General features: G+C 46.4%; 5 protein-coding genes across 5 annotated transcripts; 4 read left to right on the top strand and 1 right to left on the bottom strand.

The window, feature by feature from the left end:
• Positions 1-1,785: 1,785 nt before the first annotated feature.
• Positions 1,786-5,372, top strand: N7471_001444 (uncharacterized protein; the record flags this gene model as incomplete). The annotated part of the gene is made up of 12 exons (XM_057274165.1): positions 1,786-2,012; positions 2,072-2,261; positions 2,317-2,341; positions 2,398-2,547; positions 2,612-2,668; positions 2,737-2,950; positions 3,006-3,052; positions 3,104-3,699; positions 3,754-3,811; positions 3,873-4,232; positions 4,292-4,733; positions 4,799-5,372. The coding sequence occupies 12 exons, from the start codon at positions 1,786-1,788 to the stop codon at positions 5,370-5,372; spliced, it is 2,940 nt and encodes a 979-aa protein (XP_057142344.1).
• A 1,389-nt stretch (positions 5,373-6,761) lies between these two features.
• N7471_001443 (uncharacterized protein) lies at positions 6,762-7,364 on the top strand (the record flags this gene model as incomplete). Its single annotated transcript, XM_057274164.1, has 1 exon — positions 6,762-7,364. One exon carries the CDS (start codon positions 6,762-6,764, stop codon positions 7,362-7,364), a length of 603 nt encoding a protein of 200 aa, XP_057142343.1.
• Positions 7,365-8,181: 817 nt separating this feature from the next.
• N7471_001442 (uncharacterized protein) lies at positions 8,182-10,832 on the top strand (the record flags this gene model as incomplete). Its single annotated transcript, XM_057274163.1, has 6 exons — positions 8,182-8,436; positions 8,487-8,816; positions 8,871-9,287; positions 9,459-9,953; positions 10,005-10,386; positions 10,447-10,832. The coding sequence occupies 6 exons, from the start codon at positions 8,182-8,184 to the stop codon at positions 10,830-10,832; spliced, it is 2,265 nt and encodes a 754-aa protein (XP_057142342.1).
• Positions 10,833-11,253: 421 nt separating this feature from the next.
• N7471_001441 (uncharacterized protein) lies at positions 11,254-12,766 on the bottom strand (the record flags this gene model as incomplete). Its single annotated transcript, XM_057274162.1, has 2 exons — positions 11,254-11,885; positions 11,950-12,766. The coding sequence occupies 2 exons, from the start codon at positions 12,764-12,766 to the stop codon at positions 11,254-11,256; spliced, it is 1,449 nt and encodes a 482-aa protein (XP_057142341.1).
• Positions 12,767-14,786: 2,020 nt separating this feature from the next.
• Positions 14,787-22,793, top strand: N7471_001440 (uncharacterized protein; the record flags this gene model as incomplete). The annotated part of the gene is made up of 25 exons (XM_057274161.1): positions 14,787-15,867; positions 15,934-16,149; positions 16,207-16,235; positions 16,260-16,488; positions 16,556-16,788; positions 16,838-17,043; positions 17,099-17,556; positions 17,607-17,681; positions 17,734-17,943; positions 18,004-18,075; positions 18,125-18,426; positions 18,480-18,500; positions 18,551-18,694; positions 18,742-18,843; positions 18,898-19,114; positions 19,178-19,346; positions 19,400-19,937; positions 19,990-20,362; positions 20,417-20,499; positions 20,554-20,650; positions 20,703-20,930; positions 20,994-21,160; positions 21,211-21,318; positions 21,370-21,723; positions 21,793-22,793. 25 exons carry the CDS (start codon positions 14,787-14,789, stop codon positions 22,615-22,617), a joined length of 6,537 nt encoding a protein of 2,178 aa, XP_057142340.1. The 3' UTR covers positions 22,618-22,793.
• Positions 22,794-22,837: the final 44 nt, after the last annotated feature.

Genomic DNA, 22,837 nt, shown 5'->3' with positions numbered 1-22,837 from the left:
TTCATGGAAAGAGTTATGAAGGAGCAGGAGTACTTGGGCAACCGGGGCCGGGCGGGTAACTCTGGAGGTGCTCCGCAACCAGGCAGGTGCGCAAGGTTCTAATGTCGGTTCCAAGTAGCCCTGGAGGGCTTACCTGTTTCAGAGAGAGGGATAACCGCGCCGGCCAGTAGATGCATCTAGATGTGAATATCGTACAAATATCTGAAACTGAAATTATAACAGGATCATTGTACAGGGAACGTTTCATAAGATATTCAGGGGGATATGCACGCTCATCCTCCAGCCTTTCCTGATTCGTAGGTTGATATGTGCATATTCCGCTGGCGAAAGAAAATCTCCACATATAAACAGGTACGGATAACTACCCTTGTTCCGCAATATGGGGGCCAGAAAATTATCCCTGCTATATTATGGGTACACTAGTTGAACGTAACCTGTTAGCTCGGGTGCCAAGAGATAGACTCGAAAAAAAGCTCCGGGAGAACCGCGGACTACTGTAGAAGAAATCGAGTTACCCAATTGGGAAGTAGACACCAGACACCTGTTCTATATCGCATCTACAGTGTTATATTCCCCGATAGGGCCCTCCTTTTGATATATTTATTAGCTGCCTATTAGGATTATGAGCTTCAGGGAATTTAAGAATCCTAGTTTTTTTTTAATGTTATTGGGTTTTCGACTCTATCGGACCTGCATATGCATATGTGGGGCATTAATTAGCGCGCCACAGGAACAGAGTTATTGCCAAGAGGCCTAATTATGGTCGCCTTGGTTTTTTAGCGACGTGCAGTTGTCCGAAGTGTCGTCATTTCCACTAGGGACCCAATTTTAATATCTCAAGGTTGGGATTCTTATTGGCCTGTGTGATTACAAGATATTACTAGTGGTTGGAAGTACATGTGCTAGGACTAGATACACGATCAAGCAGGTTTAATCCGAGCATTGAAACAACCTAATGTGCCACTAGCAAGCGAGTACAACAATTTTATCCCTCACTTGATAAAGAGACATAGATGGAGGGAAGTGAGGTGGGCCGGAAGTTCGAGAAGCATATCGATTGGGAACCATTTAAATAGGTTCCGGCAGCACACTAGATTAAATTGTCTGGTTGGAAGAGAAAGATTAAGACAGGCGTCTTGTCAAATCTCAAAATGCACAAGTTCAATTGTGTCTTGGTTACTCTTTCCTTATTATTTCTTTCTTTTGTGTCTTGCAAAGATAATCCTTGCAGCGCAGATAGCCAATGTGCTGAGGGTTGTTGCTCTAAAAGCCTGCAAATTTGTGGTTACGGACTTTCATACTGTTCCGACGATAAGTGTCTATCGACAGGAAGCGCCAATGGTACTTGTTCACACAAGTCAGAGTGCGATCCCGGTGGATTCCCAGGATGGGGAGATTCTTGGGGTATGTGGTTCTTGTTCCATTGTCTTGTCTACCCATTTTTTCTCTTCCAAGCCATGCATTTTCTATCAATCGTCAACTAGAAACAGCTCATAACTGGAAATAGGTTCTGACTACGCTGCAACTAAGCATTGCCCGTTAAATGTCTGCTGCAGTGAATTTGGATTCTGTGGCACCACCACCGAATTTTGCGGAGACTCCAGTGTTGCTGAGCCCGTGTGTGGCGGAAGCTCTAGTACCAAGCGAACTATTGGTTACTATGAAGGCTGGAATCTCGAGAGACCTTGTCAGACTATCAAGCCAGAGTCAATTCCTATCGGTGGATATACACATATCAATTTCGCCTTTCTCTACATTGATCCCAAACTATATACCATTGCACCGATGAAGACAAGTCAGCAGGATTTGTATTCGCAGGTTGTGGATTTGAAGAAGCGAAAGCCCAATCTGAAGGTTTGGATATCTATTGGAGGATGGGATTTTAATGACCCAGGTTCCACGGCTAGTACATTTTCAGACCTCGCGGCCTCTTCCTTGAAACAAACTACCTTCTTCAAATCCTTGCTTTCTTTCCTGGACAGTTATGGGTTTGATGGTGTTGACCTGGACTGGTAAGAGTCTAATATTGATAAATATATTGGGTTAACGACGTGGACGCTAATAGGCTTAGGGAATATCCCGTGGCATCTGAACGTGGAGGTCGAGAAGCAGACTTCGATAATTATGTCACGTTCTTAAAAAACCTAAGAGAAGCACTCGATGGGGCTAAGAAGGATTATGGTCTTTCTATCACCCTCCCAAGCAGTTATTGGTATCTGCAACACTTTGATATTGTCAATCTTATTGAGAGTGTTGACTGGGTAAGAACTGATAAACTACTTAACCTACAATATACCTGCTAACGTTTTATAACAGTTCAATATGATGACTTACGACCTACGTGAGTAGTGCTGTTTAAGGAATCCTATAACTAAGTGGGAAGGCTAACAGTTACAGACGGAACTTGGGATGCCGACAATGCCTGGATCGGCTCAGTTGTTAACTCACATACCAACCTCACCGAGATAAAACTTGCCATGGACCTGCTTTGGCGAAATGATATCGATCCCGAGAAGGTGGTGATGGGATTAGGCTTCTATGGCAGGAGTAAGTAATCCACATGTCTACATAGTATTCGGAGAGATGGGCCCAGTTGACGAATTGACTATAGGCTTCACTCTTTCAGACTCATCATGCACAACCACTGGGTGCCCATTCTTGGGTGGTGGTAAGTTTAATTGGGCCAGTGTGCAATATCAGTTAGGCATCAGCTAATTTTGGTATTTCCCCGCGTAGGAAACGCAGGGCCGTGTACGAACAGTGCTGGAACCCTCTCCTTTAGTGAGATCCGCTCTATCCTAAATGATGATAGCAAAAAGGCTACAAAGTACTACGATTCAGTTGCGGCCGTTCAGATTGTGACGTTTGGAGAAAACCAGTGGGTGAGTTATGATGATTGGAAGTCGTTTGGGGCCAAGATCGACTATGCCAATTCCCACTGCATTGGCGGGTAAGTGTTATTTTATTCAAACAATCTTTTCATTGTTGACCTAGAATTGTTCTAGGACAATGGTTTGGGCTGTCAGTCTAGATGCCGATGGATCTGCAACGAGTAAGTCTAGAAACTAACCTTTATATACACTCGGAAGCTGACTGTTTCTAGACGGATTGACTGGAGCAACCGATCTCTTCCCAGATGATAACGGCTCCCAAGGAGGCGAAGGGGATGTTTACATTGGACCTGACCTATGGACCAACGATACTGCTGAGGTTGCTTGTAATGCACCTTGTACATTGGTGCTCCCTCCTCATCCCCTCGAAACGCCCGTCACTATCACTTGGCCGAAATATGAGACTTCCGTTCTGTCCACTTCAGATGGGACTGTATACACTAAGACAACAGCGTTCAATGTTCCTGAGTTCACTATCACCGAAATTCCTTTCTGGCCGGAGACTATAGCCAGCACAGCAGGGTTCACTGCTTATTTCAGCCCTATGCAGAGCATTGCACCGCCTTCATTGGTTATCGATCTTCCAGCGACAGAAGCAGCATTTCCATTAGATACTGTTGATTACTCCGCAAGAGTGACTCCCACTGGATCAACGCCCGTGATCACACCCAGTGCTTCAGCGGTGTCAACGCCTGCTGCTGTGCAATCAGGTATTGCAGGCAACTGTGTAGACTTCTATAAAGCTGCAGATGGTGATGGATGCTACGACATTGCTTCAGAGCATGATATAACAAGTGATCAATTCCTTGTGAGTCTTATCTGCCATCTTTACCTCTTGTTGGGTATGCTAACCTGCCTCTAGAATTGGAATCCAGCCGTCGGCTCAGATTGCTCAGGACTTTGGAAAGATGAATATTATTGTAAGAGACCAACTATTCTTATAGGAAGGAGAACAGTGGACACGAACTTACGTCTTTCCAGGTGTCGGTGTCGCTTCCACAGGAACTACAAGTACTACAAGTACAAGTCCTGCGACAACATCGGACAATACTGTGATTACTTACTCCAGCTCGCATCCTATTACTATACTTCCTCAGCCCACCGTGACATCAATCAATCCCAAGAAGACGCCAATTCCGCACATCAAATATACCAAGGGCAACCCACCGTCCAACGGTGGCTGCAGTGCAGGCAAGGCGTTATCCGGGTGCGGAACGCACAACTGCAACATCTTTGGATGTTCAGGACATTGCGGAATCTTTGGATGTGATGGCGGCTGCGGTATTGGCTTCTGTGGTGGAGGCTGTGGATTGCTTGGCTGCGGTCCAGGCTGTGGAGATGGTAAGTGTCAACAGTAAGAACATATCTTAGGATGACAGACACACTGACTGTTCTTTCAGGGCACTGTATAGTGGCAGGTGGTGGAGGTGGAAGTGGCGAGTCGGAAAATAACCAACAATCAACATCTACCACTTCGTCTTGCACTGAGACTGCAAGCATGACTACCACCACTGCTTGTGATACGGCCTGTGCCGACGCAACGGACACGGCATGTGCTACCATTTGCGACACAGTCACAGTTGGCGGATGTACACCAACTGCCACAGCGGGCGTACAGGTTGATGAAATTATTGGCGGGTCCTGGGACTGGATTAATGATAGTCAGGATGAACAGAACGCTCAAGCTATGTCTTTCGCTTCTGTCATTAACCCGTACCTCAGCTCCGCAGATCCAATTCTCATCAGCGGTACGACATTTACCGGGTCCATGTCATTAACGGCTGCACCATCGAAGACTACTACAGTTACGGGGATATCAGCCACTTCTTGTGGCTTGCAAAGGTATGTTGAGGCAATTATATTACCTAATGACAAGAGCAAAGGATTAATGACAATTATTTTTTTAGCATGACTGGATCAGACAGTAAAGCTTCATCCACAATATGCACCTGTAACGGAGGATTTGGAGCCTCGTTGTCGACAAAGACTAACGCCGCAAAGTCGACCTTCCTGATTTGCGCTGTCGATCCTCCTTTGACTGTGACTACGATCAAGCCCACAACAACAACGAAGACAGCAACAGTGAGCCATACGCAACCAGCCGATGGTGATTCAACCCCACTCGGATTCATCATCATGAATCTGCTCCATGAATCCGATTATGGCAACTGGAATTATATGACTGTAAGTCAGGGCGACTTGAGCGAGGTATTCCCGATCTCTGGCAGTATGATGAAGTCCGAGGTTGAGACAGGGTCACAAGCAAAGTTTTGTGGCCAGACTACCACATTTAGCACTACGAAGGGTGGAGGTATCCTTCAGGGTGAGAGTGACACCGGGGCAATGTTCTCATGCACGGAGGATTACGATCATGACCCGATCACTATTTTTTCGAATAATTCTCCAGAGAAAATCATTGTAACTTATATGTGGAAATGCTGGACTAGTATCTGTGTATGGGAGAACACACCAGTTTCGTGAGCGGAAAAACCAAGCAATCAATAGCACAATATACATGAAATAGTACATGTACATATCCGCTAGTTGATCGTTTTGAAATGCTGGTACTTTATGTGAATCATTTTTAACACGAGGTTTGGCTACCTCATCATTAAGCAACTGAAGTTGAAGAAGAAAACCGATATTACAAAGGCGTGACTTGTAATTTGCTATAGTAGCCCAAGCGATAGCTATGTGTCACAGTTTTGAACATTATTTAGAAATGTCTCAGTCTTCTTTCCGGTCTGGCGGTTGTATACCCATCGGGCTATCCAGCGTCTTTTTTCCAGAGCAGAAGAGTGCCTGATTACCTCTATTATATTCGTTTTCGGAACCTTGAATCTCGAACGGCATATTACATGTATTTACAAAACGGCGGCATGACCCCACCCGTGGACCCTCCACGATCCACCCGACGGGCCCTCCCGGAGGGCCTCGTCCACTAGTAGCCCTGGAGGTCCTGGGAAAAGTGGAGCCCTGGGAGAGGTGGCCAGCTGGGAAAGAAACAGTGAAAACCAGCCTATAAAAACGACATCGAGTTTCCTCAGCCTTTGCAATACTACGTCTCAGGATGCACCGTTCAAAAAATAGACCAATGATCGGAAGCACGATAATCGTCGACTCTAAAATTTACCATGCCACCTCGATAAATTATTAGAACGTTCCCGCCACCACGGGTGCTATGCTGGCCATGCTCGGCAATTATCCCTGGTATCAAAGATTGGGTCACGGATATTCAAGCACTTTTCGACCAAAGTTCATCGATTAATACCGGGCTCTTCCTAGCGATGGGAATCGGTCTAGGAGCTGGTGAGGCTGGGGGCATCGGCCACGTAACGGAGGGTTAGCTCATCGATGTCTGCAAACTGGGGAAATGTTTGAAGCTGCTGGGGTGGACTTGGTCAAATTGGAGATGCAACAGGATTGTCCGAAGCAAGACCAAAGTATTGGACATCTTACCACACTGGATCACGGTTCCAAGGTTTAGAAAAGAGAAAGGAATTAGGGGGAAAATTCCTTTTGCGCAGCATGCATGGCCCCAGACCAACTGTGAAACTCTTTGGTTTGCTGTGTATGATGTACGGATGTTTGTTGCCCCGTATACGCAGTCCCATACAGTACGTCGCGAAACCGGTGCAGCAATTCCACTCTCCGATTAACTTTCCTGCCCCTTGCGCCAAGAAACACTAGTCTGTATTTGGAGTTCTTCCGGGACCTTCGTATGTATTCCTTCATACGTAGGTTACAAAATAATTTTAGGCATGTATATACTTATAAATTCAATACATTGGTTACCTCCATGCCCCTCATTCGAAGTAGGTTTCCTTGGGAGGCACCATTTACAATCAATCACGAGTGGTCCAACCAACGATGGCTCCAAACCTAGCTCCTTCCAAGCATGAGCTTATCTATGACATGATCCACGGTGGCGAACTATCTATAAATGAGACGGCACAGGCCGCTGGTTACAACAAGAGCACCATCTCGAGAATCTCGTCCAATATAAGAATGTTTAGCAGCGTTAAAGCACTGCCAATTAAAGGCGGACGACCCCGCAACATCAGTCTAGTCATGCTCGAGGCTTTATGCGACCATCTGGTTGAAAAGCCTGCCCTATATTTGGACGAAATGGCTGTTTTTCTGTGGGACGAATTCGCTCTTCAAGTAACAAAATCGACTATCAGTCGTGCCCTTAAGTCTAAAGGCTGGTCGAAAAAGACTGCTCGGGTCATGGCCCGAGAACGCAACCTTGATCTCCGGGACGAATACTATCATTTTATTTCAGACTTCAAGTCTTACCACCTTGTCTATATCGATCAATCTGGCTATGATAAAAGGATAGGCTTTAGGCGAACGGGTTGGTCCCCACTTGGTACCGCGCCGGTGCAAGTATCAAAGTTTTATCGTGATCAGCGTTATCACATTCTGCCTATGTATGCGCAAGATAGCATTGTTTTATCTCGAGTGTTCTAAGGATCAACTGACGCATCCGTCTTCGAGGATTTTATCGAGCAGCTTCTCCAGCACTACAGGAATGGCCCGAGACGAAGTCCGTGCTAGTCATGGACAACGCATCCTTTCATCACTCAGGCAGAATTGAACAGATGTGCTCGGAAGCTGGCGTAAAGCTGGTGTATTAGCCTCCATTTTCTCCTGATTTGAATCCCATTGAGTAGTTTTTTGCTGAGCTCAAGGCCTTTATCCGGCGTAATTGGCAATCCTACGAAGAAAATCCAGAGCAAGGATTCGATAACTTCCTTGATTGGTGTGTTGATGTTGTTGGTGCGAGGGAGAAAAGCGCGGAGGGACATTTTCGGCACGCTGGCCTAGCTGTAGTGATATAGCGCTACTACGGCAGCACAGTTCGGAACTAACCTCTCCGGCTAATTGGAACGGATTCGGTTACGGGCACTACTGCAAGCCACGTTGTATACAGTATATTTCGAAAACAGATTACTACCCCTTAACCACTCAGTCCTTGTCTCTTGGCCCGTACCCGAAACCACGCTAATCCGTATAACGCTACTTCAAAAACACCCCCTGCTAGCCGTATCGCAGAGTAGAATGTATCGGGTTGCAGTGTCTCATGAGTCATTGTAAATTACTGTATGCCCAACCTCCCCCTGGGCCCCAGGCGCGTAGATCGGGCACATAAGATTTATCCGCTCCTTCCTGAGGCTGTTCCTCCTGTTCCAACTTCAAGGTGCTTCTTCAACGCAATCTTTTCCACACGATTACCTGCCATTTTCGCTAAGAGTGTACTTCTCGTCGCTAGCTATTCCTGTCAAGTATGACTGAGCAACGAGTTGACGGTTACCGTTTGGTGAACATCCCCGTACAACCCACTATTAGCGAGCCGCTTCTGGTGCCTTTAATAACTTTTCTCAATGCACTAAATGTGGTATTGAATGATTTCTCCCAATTTCTCAGCAACTTCATGTTTTATGTTCGGCGCAGCCTCCCCAAAGTTCCAACTACAACTCACGACCGAGAGGGTTTCCAAACATCGGCACCCCGGATACCCCACAGTGATAGCAGAAATACAGTAAGTTGGAGCCACAAACTGTACGATGAGAAAATTTACACCCATTACAGCTGACACCCTGGGGCACTGCGACACGTCCAATAGACGAAAATGGCGTACGAATCATCCATCCCGAAGGAACATCCCTAAATCCGCTGTCGTACGTACTCCTCTTTGAATACGAGCCGCAAAGCTCTGGAGCTGTGGAACGATTACACAGTCACATCCTACCTGGAACCGGACCGCCAAACGCATTTCGCGTAACCAATATTGCCGCGGGATTAGGAGATAGGAAATTCTTCGAGGCCCTGCAGTTTCTTCACCTGTTAAAGTCAAGATCTCTTCAAGGCAAACTACGACAACTTTTCACAATAGACCGATACACCGTTGATTTAGTGAAGGTGGGCAGTTTCCTATACAGTCATCATGTAGCATCTGTTAATGAGTCAGGTTAGGTCGAGCTTGTCAAAAATGAGCTTCATTACAGTGCAGCTAGAGATAGTATGGCCCAGATTAGGAGCAGAAAATTGTGGACTATGCGTCCCAATCTCCCAGTTGGAGAAGCCCTCCTACAACATTGCTTCACTTTCCTGGGCGCTCTTCGAGATGATAACACCATAACGGATTCTTTACCTCGACGAACTCTTCCTCTCCCAGAGTTGGATCTTCTTACAGAAGTCCAGACAGGACCGATTTATGGCCTAGCACTGGTAAAACGGAAAAGTGCAGCCCGAGCGTTTGTTTGGCTTGTAATCCTGTGCATTGTCCTGTTACTCTTGTACATCACCACTAAGCTCATATTTACCTCCTCGGTGGCTATATCGGAGACTGCTTATTTCATTACCTTGGGCTACATCGGCTCCGTCGCTTTCGTATATTATACCCAGGCATACAAAAGACCTACGAAACATTTGCTCCCCAGGTTACTGAAGATATCGAGGTCTAAGAACTGACCCGTACGGGTGGGGTTTATTCGATTCCGATTTTCTTGTGTAAGTGATCTTTAGCTCGACGGAGATTATGGAATTGCTGATCTGTGGCAGGAGTGTGGTGAGCAACTTATGTACGATGTCGAGCAATTGCGAATCGACATGGAACCACTAGTGGCACTCATTCAATCTGGGCGACGTGTGAATAATTTGGTTCAAAGTGTCCTCTCAACTCCACCTGATTCACAACAACATCAGAGTGGTTCACTTGCATATGATACAGGCACGAATACGAGTCATAGTGAAAGTACCACGATGGATTCATCAGCACCGCAGAGCAATGAACCTACGTCAACCCTAAATTATAGGGGCACTCGACATAGAGCGAATGTTTCTGACAGCACTAAAGACAATCCCAATGATGTGGAGGCTAGATTCCTTGTTGTTTGCTTCCCTCACCACTCTATGCGTGAAATGAGGCAAACCAAAATCACCGAAATTCGTGACCATGACTTAATCAGAAGAATCAAAAAGTCTTATTATGTCCTCAGACCTTTCTGGAGAAGGCTTGGGGAGCTCCGTGGGTTTGCAAACGTCCGTTTAGCTAGGGTAAGTAGCTAGAGCCTACATTGATAGCAGACTAGGGCTTACCAGTGATAGTTTGAACTTAGCCACACGACAAATGGCCTACTGGTCAGTGATATTGAGTGGAAATGGCCGGGGATAAACAATCCGGACTGGGAGCCCGCCCACGATGATGCAGAAGGGCTACCTGCGGATGGTATTTCAAAGCTCATGGTCCATCTCTGGACCTCAAAGAGAAGTCACAAACACTCTAGCCGTGCTATAAAGAACTTAGGGATAAACAGTGCCACATGCTCTGTTGGCAAGAAAGCCTGGCTCCCGAAGATTGAAATATATGGACCACGGACAAAGCAGACCCTGCCCGTTAGAGAAGATCTGGAAACTGTTAGTGATTCACACTGGATCACCATGTTAAGGTCGGCGAAAATCTACTTCCCAGGAAAAGAAGTACCAGAATGTGAGAACTCCCAGTTCTTGAATTATATTATATCTTTAACCTGACAATGTGGATTCTTAGCCAACAGCCCCGAGCTAGAAGAGCATGGAATCCGGTGGCTCCAAAGTGGGAGCATTGATGTCGATTTGGGTAAATTAGAACCTCGCTATATCTTCCATAAAACTCCAAAAAGGCGTCACGAGCCACTAGGCATTGATCCGGAGGGGAGGATTGCCACAGTAGGATGGGGCATTTGGATTGACGAGGATTTCTCCGTTCCTTGGTATCTCCTGCTATTATCCGCTATTCTTTCGGTAGGAATCTTCTTGTTTGCAGTTTGGTATACTGCTGACCACGGACCTTCGGCGAATGGGTGGACAATTGGGGGCTTCATGTTCATTCCGCTGAACTTGATTTTTACAATCTGGGTGTTGAAGACGAAAGACTCGAAGCATGCACGATCCTAAGTTAAGAGCCTTAATACAATCTTGACTGCTATAGTTGATTAGCGAGCTCTGGAATGAATTGGTTTTAGTTATTTGCGGTCAATTCTAATGGTAACTTGAAACAATTGCCATTGCAATTACATTATCAGTGCACCAATAGGATCGATACAGTGACATCGCATTCCGAGTTAGAAACATGGAAGGCACTGTTTCAAACCCTAATCACATGATTGGCTAGTACAGATATGGTCATGCCTGTATTTTCAAGTCACGTTCCCATGCTGAACGGTATTACACTAGACGGAAGTAAAGCTGTACCATCCAGTATTGTTACCGATCCATAAAGAATCTCGCCCTCCACTTGTTCTGATCCCAACCCAAGCGCCGATAAACATCCTTACCGCAGTCAGACATGACTTGCAGGTAACAAGGGCGACGCAGCTCAAATCACCGCTGATGTCAATGTCATCCTATCCATCTTACTAGATAATGTCTCTTCCTGTCCTAACGCGTGGAGCACCTCCTCCTCTTCCAGTAGCAGATCCATGAGTAGAGTCTCGATACTCGTAGCCATCTCTAGGAATGCATCCCCAGCCTTATCGAAGTCCAGCTCAGGCTCAAGTCGCCTGCGACTCCCACTCGATACACACTCAACGAGAACGCTTGCTCCTTCTTGAATGATCTCCGCGAACTGCGTGTCTTTGCCAGGCTTAGTGGCTTTAAGCAGATCATTGGTGAGTCGAACCGTATCACTTGAGGCTTTCTTTACGGCGGCATTGTTCTTCCTTGCTACGAAGTCGGGCCAGCCTTTGTGCTGGAGACGAACCATTTCGCGCAAGATAAGGGTCGCATCGTTGCAAAATTCGCTTAGACAGCTGCTGAGCAGGGGTTTGTAGAGCGCTGTGGATGACTTCATTGCCGGTATTTGTTCTGAAATAAGAGACTGGACACATGTACGTATGCTGATCAATTTGTCGGAGTAGAGCTCTTGGTAGTAGGGCAAATACTTAGCATCGTTGCGTGTGGCCAAGCTTTCACCCGGGCTCTGCGGTCGAGGAGATTCGATCGGCGAATCTTATTGGTAGAAAAAAAAATCAACACGAGGATTTTTGATGAAGATAGCAGGGTTTTCCTTTACCTGATAGTGCTCCGGAAACATTCTGGCAACGATGCCTCAATTCACCCATCCAGTCTTTCTCTTCCCAGTCTCCTCTCAATATCCCACAAGTTTCAGCGCCAATCAAAATCTGAAGTTGCCTCAAACGACTGACATTTGGATGATGATTCATCGCATGGCTGGGGTGGAAACCATTCACCCTATTGATGGTGACAAACCCCCTCCCCTCCTCACGGCGGATCCTTGTAGTGACGGGGTATTTGAGACCAAATTTCTGCCCAACACCGAGGCTCTCGAGCCTACGGGCATCCCCCTTCAGCTTGTAGTTTTTGCCGGCATCCGGTAGCCATATTCTACCTGCGCAGAGCAAGACAGAGGGCTCTTTGTCAAGCATAATGTGCTTCGACGTACGGAAGGACTCCTCCAATGTTGTATCGTCAATACTTTCGATGTCCTCAGGTATGTAGGGCAGTAAGTCGACGACAGCGATATTGGTCCGGATACTAAGGGACCTGCAGGATACAGCGGAAAATACGTCATCAAGAGCAGAAAGGGTTTCGCAATCCTGAATGACAGCATTAAGGCCCTCCTCAAATGGGTGGTTATGCCGGGGCTGCTGGAGTGCGACGGCTATGCCGCCCTTAACCGCTGGGCCTGCTAGCTCCGTAGTAACTTGGATCTCGATGTGCGGTCGATTCAGTGACAACCCTCGTGCCTTCATACGGAAAACGTGATTGGAACGCTCTGTCAGGTCATTGAAGACAGGCTTAAAGAGCCGTCTGATCCGGTGGTCGACAGCCACATCCAGACAAATTATGGGCTGTGTATCCGGTGCCATTAATCTTGCCCTGTAAAGAGTCTATTGACTAGAAATAAGATCTCTTGTCGATAGACTACCATGGTGGCCTGGCGGCAGACCTTGGGACTTGGCCTCTTATATTTGTCTTGAGGATGTCTTAACAAAGCCAATCCGCCCAATATCTCTGCAGTTTTATTGGTGCTCACTTTCAACCACTCTTATTCTCTATCCCTAAACTGAACGTGGCTCCTTCTCACCCTCCCGTTAGCCGCCCGTTGGCCGCCCTATGTGCCTCGCACCCTGCATGCCACGTCACACAAACAAAGAATTTCCCCCATACCCTGAGAATCACTCCATCTCGAGGCCTGAGTGGCGCATGAAGGTATTAAAAAATTAACATTATTAGTGAACACAACCCTCTACAGTCCGAAACATTCCTGTGTGGGGATGATACGTCCTTCGATTACTCTGGCCCGGATTAACCTTATTCCGAGATATGCCCTTGCCTTACCTGGCCTACAGTAGAAGTCAACTTGGCGCCGTGGCGTCATCTGAAGTTGCCCTATCGTAACCCTCCTTCAAGTGAGGGTCGGACAAGGGGTATTCCCTTAAATAGAAAAAGGCATCTCTTTAACTATGGCCTCCACACCCTTCCGTGATAACATTGACGTGCAGAGTGGAAATGACTATGGCACAATGAATACATATTTATTTTGCTGCGGGTAAGGCAACGTTCCGCAAAACACCACTTCTCGTAGGCCTAGCGAATCACTCGAAGAGTGGATGCGGTTACACCGGTTTCGCAACGTACTGTACGCATAGCCGTACTATGAGGGCCCTTCTCGCTCTACTATCTCCAATCTTGTCAAAGGATAACAGATAAAACCCAATATGACCCCATTGCAATCGTTCTGCTAGCACAACTGTGTAGTGAGTGAAATTATGCTTTTTTAACGTCCCAGCCGTATGGGCGCGGCCCAGAACCCCGATGGAGGACTACATCATGCAGCATAATACTTACAGCCTGAGAGTGTGCTTGTTAGAGATAAGGTTGTGGAAGACCTTTGTGGACTATAACGCTGAAGACTCTTTACTTTCAAATGACGACATCCCACGAGCGCAGCTCGGTCGGCCTTTCTTTGGAGGTGGAAGTGCGGTTGTATCTTGGTACTTCGCTCTTCAAATATTGACTCCACTCTCTAGCACGCGGATAAATGAAGATGGGAATGGGTGTTCTCTCAGGTGGTAATGACTCGTCTGACTTGTCTGGACCCTCGCAGTTCTGACTTTGGCGATGAGCGTGGGTTCCAGAATTGCCGAAAGCTGCTTGGCTGGCGCTTGATATATTGAAAATGTTTATGGCTTTCCCTTCCAAGGTTTCTACTTCGCTTTCTGGATTTGATCTTGCTGAAAATTCTGCAGGTTACGATAGAGATCAAGAGTATCTTTGTCTGAGCCATGGATGATAATAAGAATGTTCAAGTAATTATAGGTTCATATACTAGAGCTATATAGGGATATGAATAACATGGACTTGTCCATGGGCCTCACCTGTGCAAGTGAGCAGATTCAAGTCCCCTGTCCCGAGGTCTGCAATGCATAGAATATTTCCAAGGTCAGAAGGAAATGGAACCATGGAACCATACATAGTAGATATTTTTGTTTGTTTTGAACAAAGAACTTTTAAGGAAGGAGCGACTGTACACTCACATCTGAGGAAGGCACATCTCTGATTTGGAAGGCACGCGTCTGAGCATATGACCCCCGACCTCTCCTCTTCCACTTCTCTCTCCTCCACTTGTTTACCTCCTCAGTACACATCGATCTCTGTCACCTCAAGCTATCAATTGACGAGACGGCAACGAACCCATTGTCTTGTCTTGGCCTGGCTTTCTAAACCATACCATTCCCCGTCCTAGTTCTGCTTACTACAAAATCCAGAAAAGTTCAAAAAAAGAAATCATCCTTCGCTAGGCGCCAGACGCGTCTATCAATCTCCATCTGTGTCAACCAACTTCTCAAACCGTAAACAACAAGCATTCAGTCTTATCACACCACAATGGCGTCTGTACAGACCCCGTGGACCTCAATCCTGCTACAGGAGAAGCCTGGACTACACGAATACAACCACGCTCTCTCAAACGTTGAAAAGTATTACACTCGGTTAGAGCGAGCCATGGAAGATGGATCCATCCATGACCAACTTGTTCTAAACCCAGACCAAACACACGCACGCCTGCTGCGATCCTTCGAAATTCTGAGAGCCAAACAACTCCCAGGACCTGTTGCCGAGGAGATCTTCAAGACTATGGTCCTTCGCTTCATTCACGACAACATATTCTCGCTACAACAGATTGTTCAACTCGTTGGATCCGCGCTACCTCTCATCATCAAACAACATTCTCAATGTCTGCGAGAGCTCGCCAACACCCTGCTCTCGTCACAGGGGTTGTTCGACCACCTGGTGGCCAACGAAAAGTACACAGTGGTTTTGAAGGAATGGCTGTTGTCGAAAAGAAACCATCTCCCCCTTGCTCTCTCTAGGCAGGTGGGAGACAGGCTGATCGCTATGTGCAATGCCTGTTCCGCTGATCATGGAACTGATGATATCGTGGAGAGCTGGGATATTGCTCAAAAACTGATTGAATCTATCAACTCGCTCATTGACACATCTTATGAAGAAGAATTGAACCGGGCAAAAGTCGAGAATCTACCTCCTCTGGAATCAATGAAGGTACTCAGTCGGGATGACAAAAAGTCGACACCCGCGCAACAAGCTCCTAAGAAGGAAGTGAAAAAGGAATTCAAAGTCTCGAGCGAGATCCTTCGGCAGATGGACCACTTCAACATTCCATCACCTTTGTCCGCGAGAGGCCTCACCCATGCAGCAGAGCATCTTCAAAATGAGATAATCCCAGCACTTATGCGCTCGGCCCTGGAAAGCTTCCCATGCAGAATCTGTTTGGATAGGCTCACTACCGGGAGCCTTACAGGCACTCTGGCCAGTTCGACGGACCTACCTTCGGAGCGAACTACAGCACCGGGAAGTTCACAAGATATTTTCGGAAAAAGAGTCGGTCTTTGGAAGGTTTTGCTGTCTGACATCGCTTTCAAGAATGCAAAAAAATTGGTCCGCGGAGGTAAGTCTGCTTGATCTACTGTTTGCCTCCAGTCTACGCGATTTGGTTGTTTCTAACCGTCTCTAGGTGACTTTGGCGGAGTGGAACAGAAGCTCAGAGGTTTGGCAAGCGGCGAATGGAAAGGCAAAGATGTATCTCACCGCGTGGGATCTAAACAACAGAAGAAAAGAATGCAAGTTCCTATTTTAGAAGTGAGCGCTTCTGCAACAGTGTCAATCTTGTGGCAGGTTGATGTCGGCTTTTACAACGAGCTTCCATGGGTTCAGCAGCAGATTGTCAAAGGTAAGTATCTCCAAAACTATCTCATCGAGACTTGCAGATCTCTGCTAACTTTGGTAGTCTGGCAAATCGTGAATTCGGAAGAGGAGGTGTGTTTTTAATTCGAACGGCAGGACAAGTCCGCTAACTTGGTTTTGCAGTTAGAAACCGCCATTGAGCAAATAATTTTGATCCAGGAGTCATACGCCCCTGAACTTGCTCAGCTCTGTTTGGAACGTCCTGTTCAGCAATCCGACGGAACTTGGACACCACAGCGGTTCGAAAACGTGAAAGAGACTGGGTCTTATCAAATGAAATCCATTGCTTCCTCCAAGGCAAGCCCAGCTCTGATCGAGATGTCAAGTATGAGCTCAACCCCGCCAATCCCACCCCAAGCCTTGTGAGTTGTAAGCTAACCATGAGTTTGAAGACAAATTTTACAATCTCACTGAGCCGTTTTTGAAGTCGATCGTTGATGAAAATGGCACGGAGGAGTTTCCATTTGATCTCTCACCCGAGGAATTAGAAATTGTGAAGCATTTCAACACATCAACCTTGATTCTCGGACGAAGTGGTACAGGAAAAACCACCTGTTTGTTGTTTAAGATGCTGGCCAAGCACAAAACAAGGCAGTCAACCTCGGATGAGCAGCAATCTCGACAGGTATGTCTCTTTCTTCTCACAATGCCGGATGAAAAATTGACATGAATAGCTTTTCTTGACTCGCTCCTCCTATCTGGCTTCAAAGCTTCAAACATATGCCAAAAGTCTGATAGACGCTCAGTCCAAGGCTCCATCGACTGAAGAGGATATAGACTCAGATTTAAAACCGACTTCGTTCTTCGCCTTGAAGAATTGGCATTTTCCAGTCGTCTGCACTTATGACGAATTTCTTGGGCTTCTGGAGAATACAATCAGGTTTGAATATTTACAATCCCAAACGTGTCTATTCTTTCCTGCTAACTTGACGTAGAATGGCTGATCGAAAAGACTTCCTAAGAGACATCAACCCCAACAAGGCAAAGGGTCTGGACCCACAGGTGAGAGACAGGCCACGAGTGATTGACTTCAGCATTTTCAAAACAGAATACTGGGGCTCTCTCAGTGGATTAGCTCCACCATCTTGCTCTCCAGAGCTCCTCTTCGCGGAGATCATGGGTGTCATTAAAGGCTCCAGTGTCACGGCAAAAAGCCTGAAGCCATTATACCGTGCAGAATATGTCAAGAAGAACGCGAAGGCCTCTCCCGCTTTTACCACCGAGACAGAGCGTGAGAAAGTATTTGGAGCTTTTGAGCGCTATGAGAAACAAAAGAAGCTCCGCAAGGAGATCGACGAGTTGGACCGTGTCAGTGGCTTATTGAAGTCCCTGAGAGACAACAAAGCTCTATCAGAGCAGATCCAGCGCTGCTTTGAAGAGGTCTATGTTGATGGTGGGTCTATTTTTCAATATTCGAGAGCAAAGTACTAACCACGTATTTAGAAATCCAAGACTTGCGTTGTCTGGATATTGTCTTACTTTTGGGCTGTCTCAGTGACGCCCGTGGCATTCACCTTGGTAATTGTCTCACAAAATCGACCCATAAGCTTAACTGACTAACAGAACATAGCTGGTGATACTGCCCAGTGCATCTCAAAAGATTCGGTTTTCCGGTTCCCTGAGATAAAGGCTTTGTTCTACGAACATTACGAAGTCATTGCCAATGAACTAAATCAGCCGTCATTTGCCAAGCCTGTTCAATTCTCTCTGGCGAAGAACTATCGGTCACATCAGGGCATTCTAAGTTTTGCATCATGGGTAATGCAGCTACTCTGGCACGGTATGAGACATTGCAAAGGGCAAAGCTCACACTTATCTCTATCTAACTTTTTATGTACAGGATTTCCGGAAACAATTGACAAACTGGACCCAGAGATTGGCTACATTGGAGGACCGAAGCCAATTATCTTTGGTAGGTCACATCGCTGCATTGGCATTCAATCACTAACGTTTGTCAATAGCGGGATTTGACTCCTCGATTCTTTCTGCCAAAATGATTGGCCTGGTCAAGCTCAACGACAAGGTCGCCGACTTTGGGGCTGAGCAAGTCATCCTTGTCCGAGATGATGCATCAAAGGACAAACTGCAAATCCAGATTGGCGAGATTGCCCTTGTTTTGACAATCCTAGAAAGCAAGGGTATGGAGTTTGATGATGTCTTGGTGTATGACTTCTTCGGCAGCAGTGGGCTTGGCAGTAGCTACCGGTGCCTATACATGCTTGCTCAAGCATCACGAGCGCAATTTGATTCTCAGAAACATGCAGTGAGTATTCCACGAAATAATCAGCTCGTATGATTGCTAACATGCCGAACTAGGCTTTGTGCTCCGAACTTAAGGTATATCTATTCCATTGCTAACGATATTTCTTGCTAACCATAATAACCAGTCACTTTATGTTGCTGTTACTCGAGCTAGAAAGCAACTTTGGTTCATGGAAACCCAAGAAAAAAGCGTTGATCCCATTCTCCAAACTCTCTCACAAAGTAACAGCCTCGATCTTGCTGAAGTTGTGAAGCAGAAAGACCCCAATGTAAGTAATCCTCTAATCCAAATGACTCGCATACTCATCTCTCTCAGGTTGCAGCAAAGGTCATGGTTCTGCGGGCCGGTGGCTCGGTGGACCCAGAAAGGTGGCTCAAGAGAGCAGCACATCTTCTCCATCAGAAGAGCTTTGCAGAGGTAACATACTATTCACCAGCCAGGGGGGGTTTTGTGCTAATTAAAATTTAACAGGCATTGTTTTGCTACAAGAAGGCCAATGATCCCCGAGGAATGACACACTCGCAGGCGTGTTTGCATGAACAAGAAGGAAGATCCCACCGAGCAGCTGGAGAGACTGATGAATTTACCGCGTGTTATGAGAAAGCCATTGTTCTTTTCCTTGAGATTGGTCTCATCTCAGAAGCGGCGATGTGTTACGAGGGACTTGGACAATTCAGCAAAGTTGCAGGTTTGTTTGTTGTTTTTTTTTTTCAATCGCATAGAGCCTGAGTAATACTGACCTCTCTTCTAGAAATATGGAAGGATCGTGGGCAATATCAAAAAGCTGCATCTTTCTATGAGAAAGGCCATCTTTTCACCGAGGCTTCAGTGTGTTATCATTCTTGTGGTCAGTACGAGGCGGCAATCGAGGTCTTGCGCCGCGGAGACCAGTTCGATGAACTTGTCACCTATGCCAACAGGTTCTTACACCCATTTCTCTCTACATTGACTACACAATATTGACTCTGTATAGGAACCGCGAGTACCTCAGCGAGACGACCTTGCTTCGTTATTCGAGACTCTGCAATATCTTGCTGAAGCAGGGACGTGTCTCTGCCAGTCTGAGGGCGATAACCATCAACATGCTTGGTTCTGATGTGTCCAAGATTTCTTTTTTCAAAGAGTTCGAAATGTGGGACCAGCTGCGTGCGCTCTATTCATCAAAGTCCAGATGGTTTGAGTATTATGATCTATCAGTCGCTGTTGGTGACATACCTGCGGCGATAAGCACATTGCTGGTTCACAAATTGACGCCAGTGGTGGACAAGTCAGTTGTCGAAAAGCTGTTCAATTATTCCATGGTCGAAGTCCTGTACGCCCACAGAGACGTGATTCCGGACAAACCTGAGCGAAATGGGCTGCTGAAATCAGTCAAATCAACTTACCTTGAAAAACTTGGGGCTCAGTGGAAAGCCCTATTGCAATTGATCGAAGATTTTGAGGATATGGATTTACCTGCTTCAGTTAAAAACCTGGATAAAGGTCTTTTGAAGGACGCCTTCTGTCTTTTTGTTTGTTTTCAATCTTCCCATCATTTGTGAGTAGTGAGCTAACTATTTTCAGGTGATTGCTTTCGAGCCGTCCGTGTTCACCAAGCAGAAAGTCGAACACCTTCCAATGGATATTGTGATCCGAGTTGGAAAGTTGCTGCAGGATATTTATGCCCGGAACCAATACTCACTTACTTGCCTGGCTATGGTTTGTGGCATTTTTGCCAACCCAAAACAAGAGAGCCAGACGATCTTACTTCAGTGGTCTCCATTGAGGACTTACACAGAAACACCTCTCGATGCATGTTCATTCGAGAACTTGCTGGACATTGCGAAAGACTTCATTCAAGAGAAGTTTGCAGCAGCACTTACTCAATTCCATGAGAGTGCATACAGTCTCATGAAAAGAGATTTTCCGCTGACATGTTTCCAGCAACTCTACAAAGGTAAGGTATATCTGTTAACGCCCTCGTTTCAAAATATCTAACAATTTCAATCAGGATTTTGTTCCAAACTTAAAGCCAATGAATGCTTCTGGGGTCATGAGAAGCCTACTGCAGAATTCGCTATTGCGAAGTTGAATGTGAGTAAAACACCGAGAAGGAATAAGAGATCAACTAACATTTAACTCCCGCAGTGCCTTCTCACTGTTGCTGAGGTTTTTGCGCGGCTCACGCCTGTTTATTACCAAAGAGTTATGGGTGAGGCTTTCAGCAAACCATTTCTGGGTCGTAGTAAGTGGTCGGTCCAATCTCGTCGTACCCTTCCAGACCTAACATATTATAGGGAGAACTTGGATGCAACATCTCCAAGAGGAGCTAGTGATTGTCACTTCACTAGACCAGTCCTCTACAGCGATTGCAAATCTGCGTTCCAACTTGCAAAGTAATCCAGAGTTTGCTGCAACTGCATACTGCCTTGAAGAGTTGTTGTTCTATCGCATGAACAAGGAAGGGGCCTCAATGAGCAGTTTGAGCTCTTCTCTAGAGAAGGTCCAAGAAGCTCAGATTCTCGGTATGATGAACTTCTCTTTCTGAAAGGTTAAAAACTAGCCCTAATAATCAATTAAATTTGCAGGCCCTCACCCAGCGACGCGTTTCCAGCGAGCACTCGTTCTGAATATGGATCGCAACATGCCACCACGCCCTCGGCGATCCGGCCATCCGCTGGCGTTGCCTTTTACAGCATTGAATGCTGCTGAGAGAATTCGGTCAGCGGTTGCAAGACGCCACGGTCAAGACTTCGTGAGACATTAATCTATATCGTTTATCGAATTTTACTAACATTTGTATAGCACAACGGCGTCGGCGCCTTTGTCCAATGTCTCGAGAAAACACCCAAATCTTCCCTTGGGTCGTTCCATGCTGTTCTTTCTGTGCTCGAATTTGCAGCTACGTACATTGTGTGTTTCCAAATATCGTCGATTATATAACAGGTTACTAACATTGTGCAGCTTTGTATTGCCAATCCAGGAAAGGGTATCGTAATTCCCTGGTCCTGGGCCTTGCAGCATCTGTCGACAATTATGCAATCTCCTGCAAAAGACTACATGTTCAAGGACAGAGAAATCCGAGTTCACACAACCGACTTGATGAACATTGTCGTCATTTTCTGCAACCTCATGGAACAGGTCGAAAATGCGCTCAATAACGGCATTCTCAGGTTCCAAGGACTGGGACGCAGTAATCTTCCAATTCCTATTGTCAAACGGCGCTGCACTGAGCTTCTGACGACGGTGAATCTCAACCTGAACCATTGGCCCAAGCAGCCAATCGGTTTTAAGGAGATGGAGAAGGTAGTAAACAAGGTATGTACCTTTGCTTATGGCAACGTTTCATAAGATAAAGTTGATTAATTATAATAACAAAAAGACTAGACGCTTCGATCATCCCTTATTCCACCGGGAATGGCACTGGAATTTTCCAACAGTGATAGGTTCCGACAAAGTTGCATACGCGAGTATGCAGCCTACAACAATAAAGACGAGTTGTGCGTCATTGCACTTGACGATAGGAAGTCCGCTCCTCTCTTCCTACGGTCTTTCACACAAGGGAACGCGAAATTCGCCCAGCTAAGTGAGATCCTGCAAGTCTCGCGCATTGCCGAGAACCCACTATCCATGGGTCTGGGAGAAGACTGGCAAGTTGACGAATACACCGGTTACGAGCTCGACATGATCACAAACCTTCAGCGACGCTGGCGACAAGTGATGGAGGTCCTCGAGAACAACCGCCGTAGGGCACAAACCCGCGAGGGCAAACTTATTCAGCACTTCCATGAGATGTGCACGAGACGGATGAGCGTTCTACCCGCTGCCGCTTGGTCAACTCGGGATAAAATACACATGCGCAAGGTAATATTCACCGACGGCATGAAGATCGCCATGTCTATTGATGGTGTCCTTGACAGCTTCCGACAACTGAAGGACCGATGGAGGCAGCAATTCGACAGCAATTGGTCCACCGCAAAGCTAGAGGAGCTCTCTGTCATCCGCGGACGCATTCTGCCGATCGATGGACAGCTTGAGTACATTGTTGAGCACTGGTCTCCCAAAGGCATTGAGGAGGGTATGATGACCATTCAGGCTGAGGACCTCGGTATCTCAGCCCGTGAGGCCCAGCGCGCCCTCTGGGCTGTTCAGCGCGAGATTGAAATCATTCGATATCAGGTTGAGATCATTGCGAAGACTGCTGACCGGTAAGGGCTATTTCCCCTTCCATGATTGATCAGCGGAGGCTCGACAACAAAAAACCGCAAAAACATATGAAAATATAAAAAATAACCGCAAAAAAAAGTTAACCGGGGATGATTTGTGTGAAACAAAGAAAATTTGTTAATATCTGGCTTCTGATCATTTTATGGCTGGATGAGATACGATTGTATGAAGTGAAATGTATGATATCTTGTCTACATATTCTGTA

Source organism: Penicillium samsonianum (genome assembly GCF_028829775.1).
Source record: "Penicillium samsonianum strain IBT 33392 chromosome Unknown utg000001l_segment0_segment0, whole genome shotgun sequence".
NCBI lineage: Eukaryota > Fungi > Ascomycota > Eurotiomycetes > Eurotiales > Aspergillaceae > Penicillium > Penicillium samsonianum.
The sequence above is the reverse complement of the archived record's forward strand: the minus strand, read 5'-3'. Positions and strand labels throughout refer to the sequence as shown.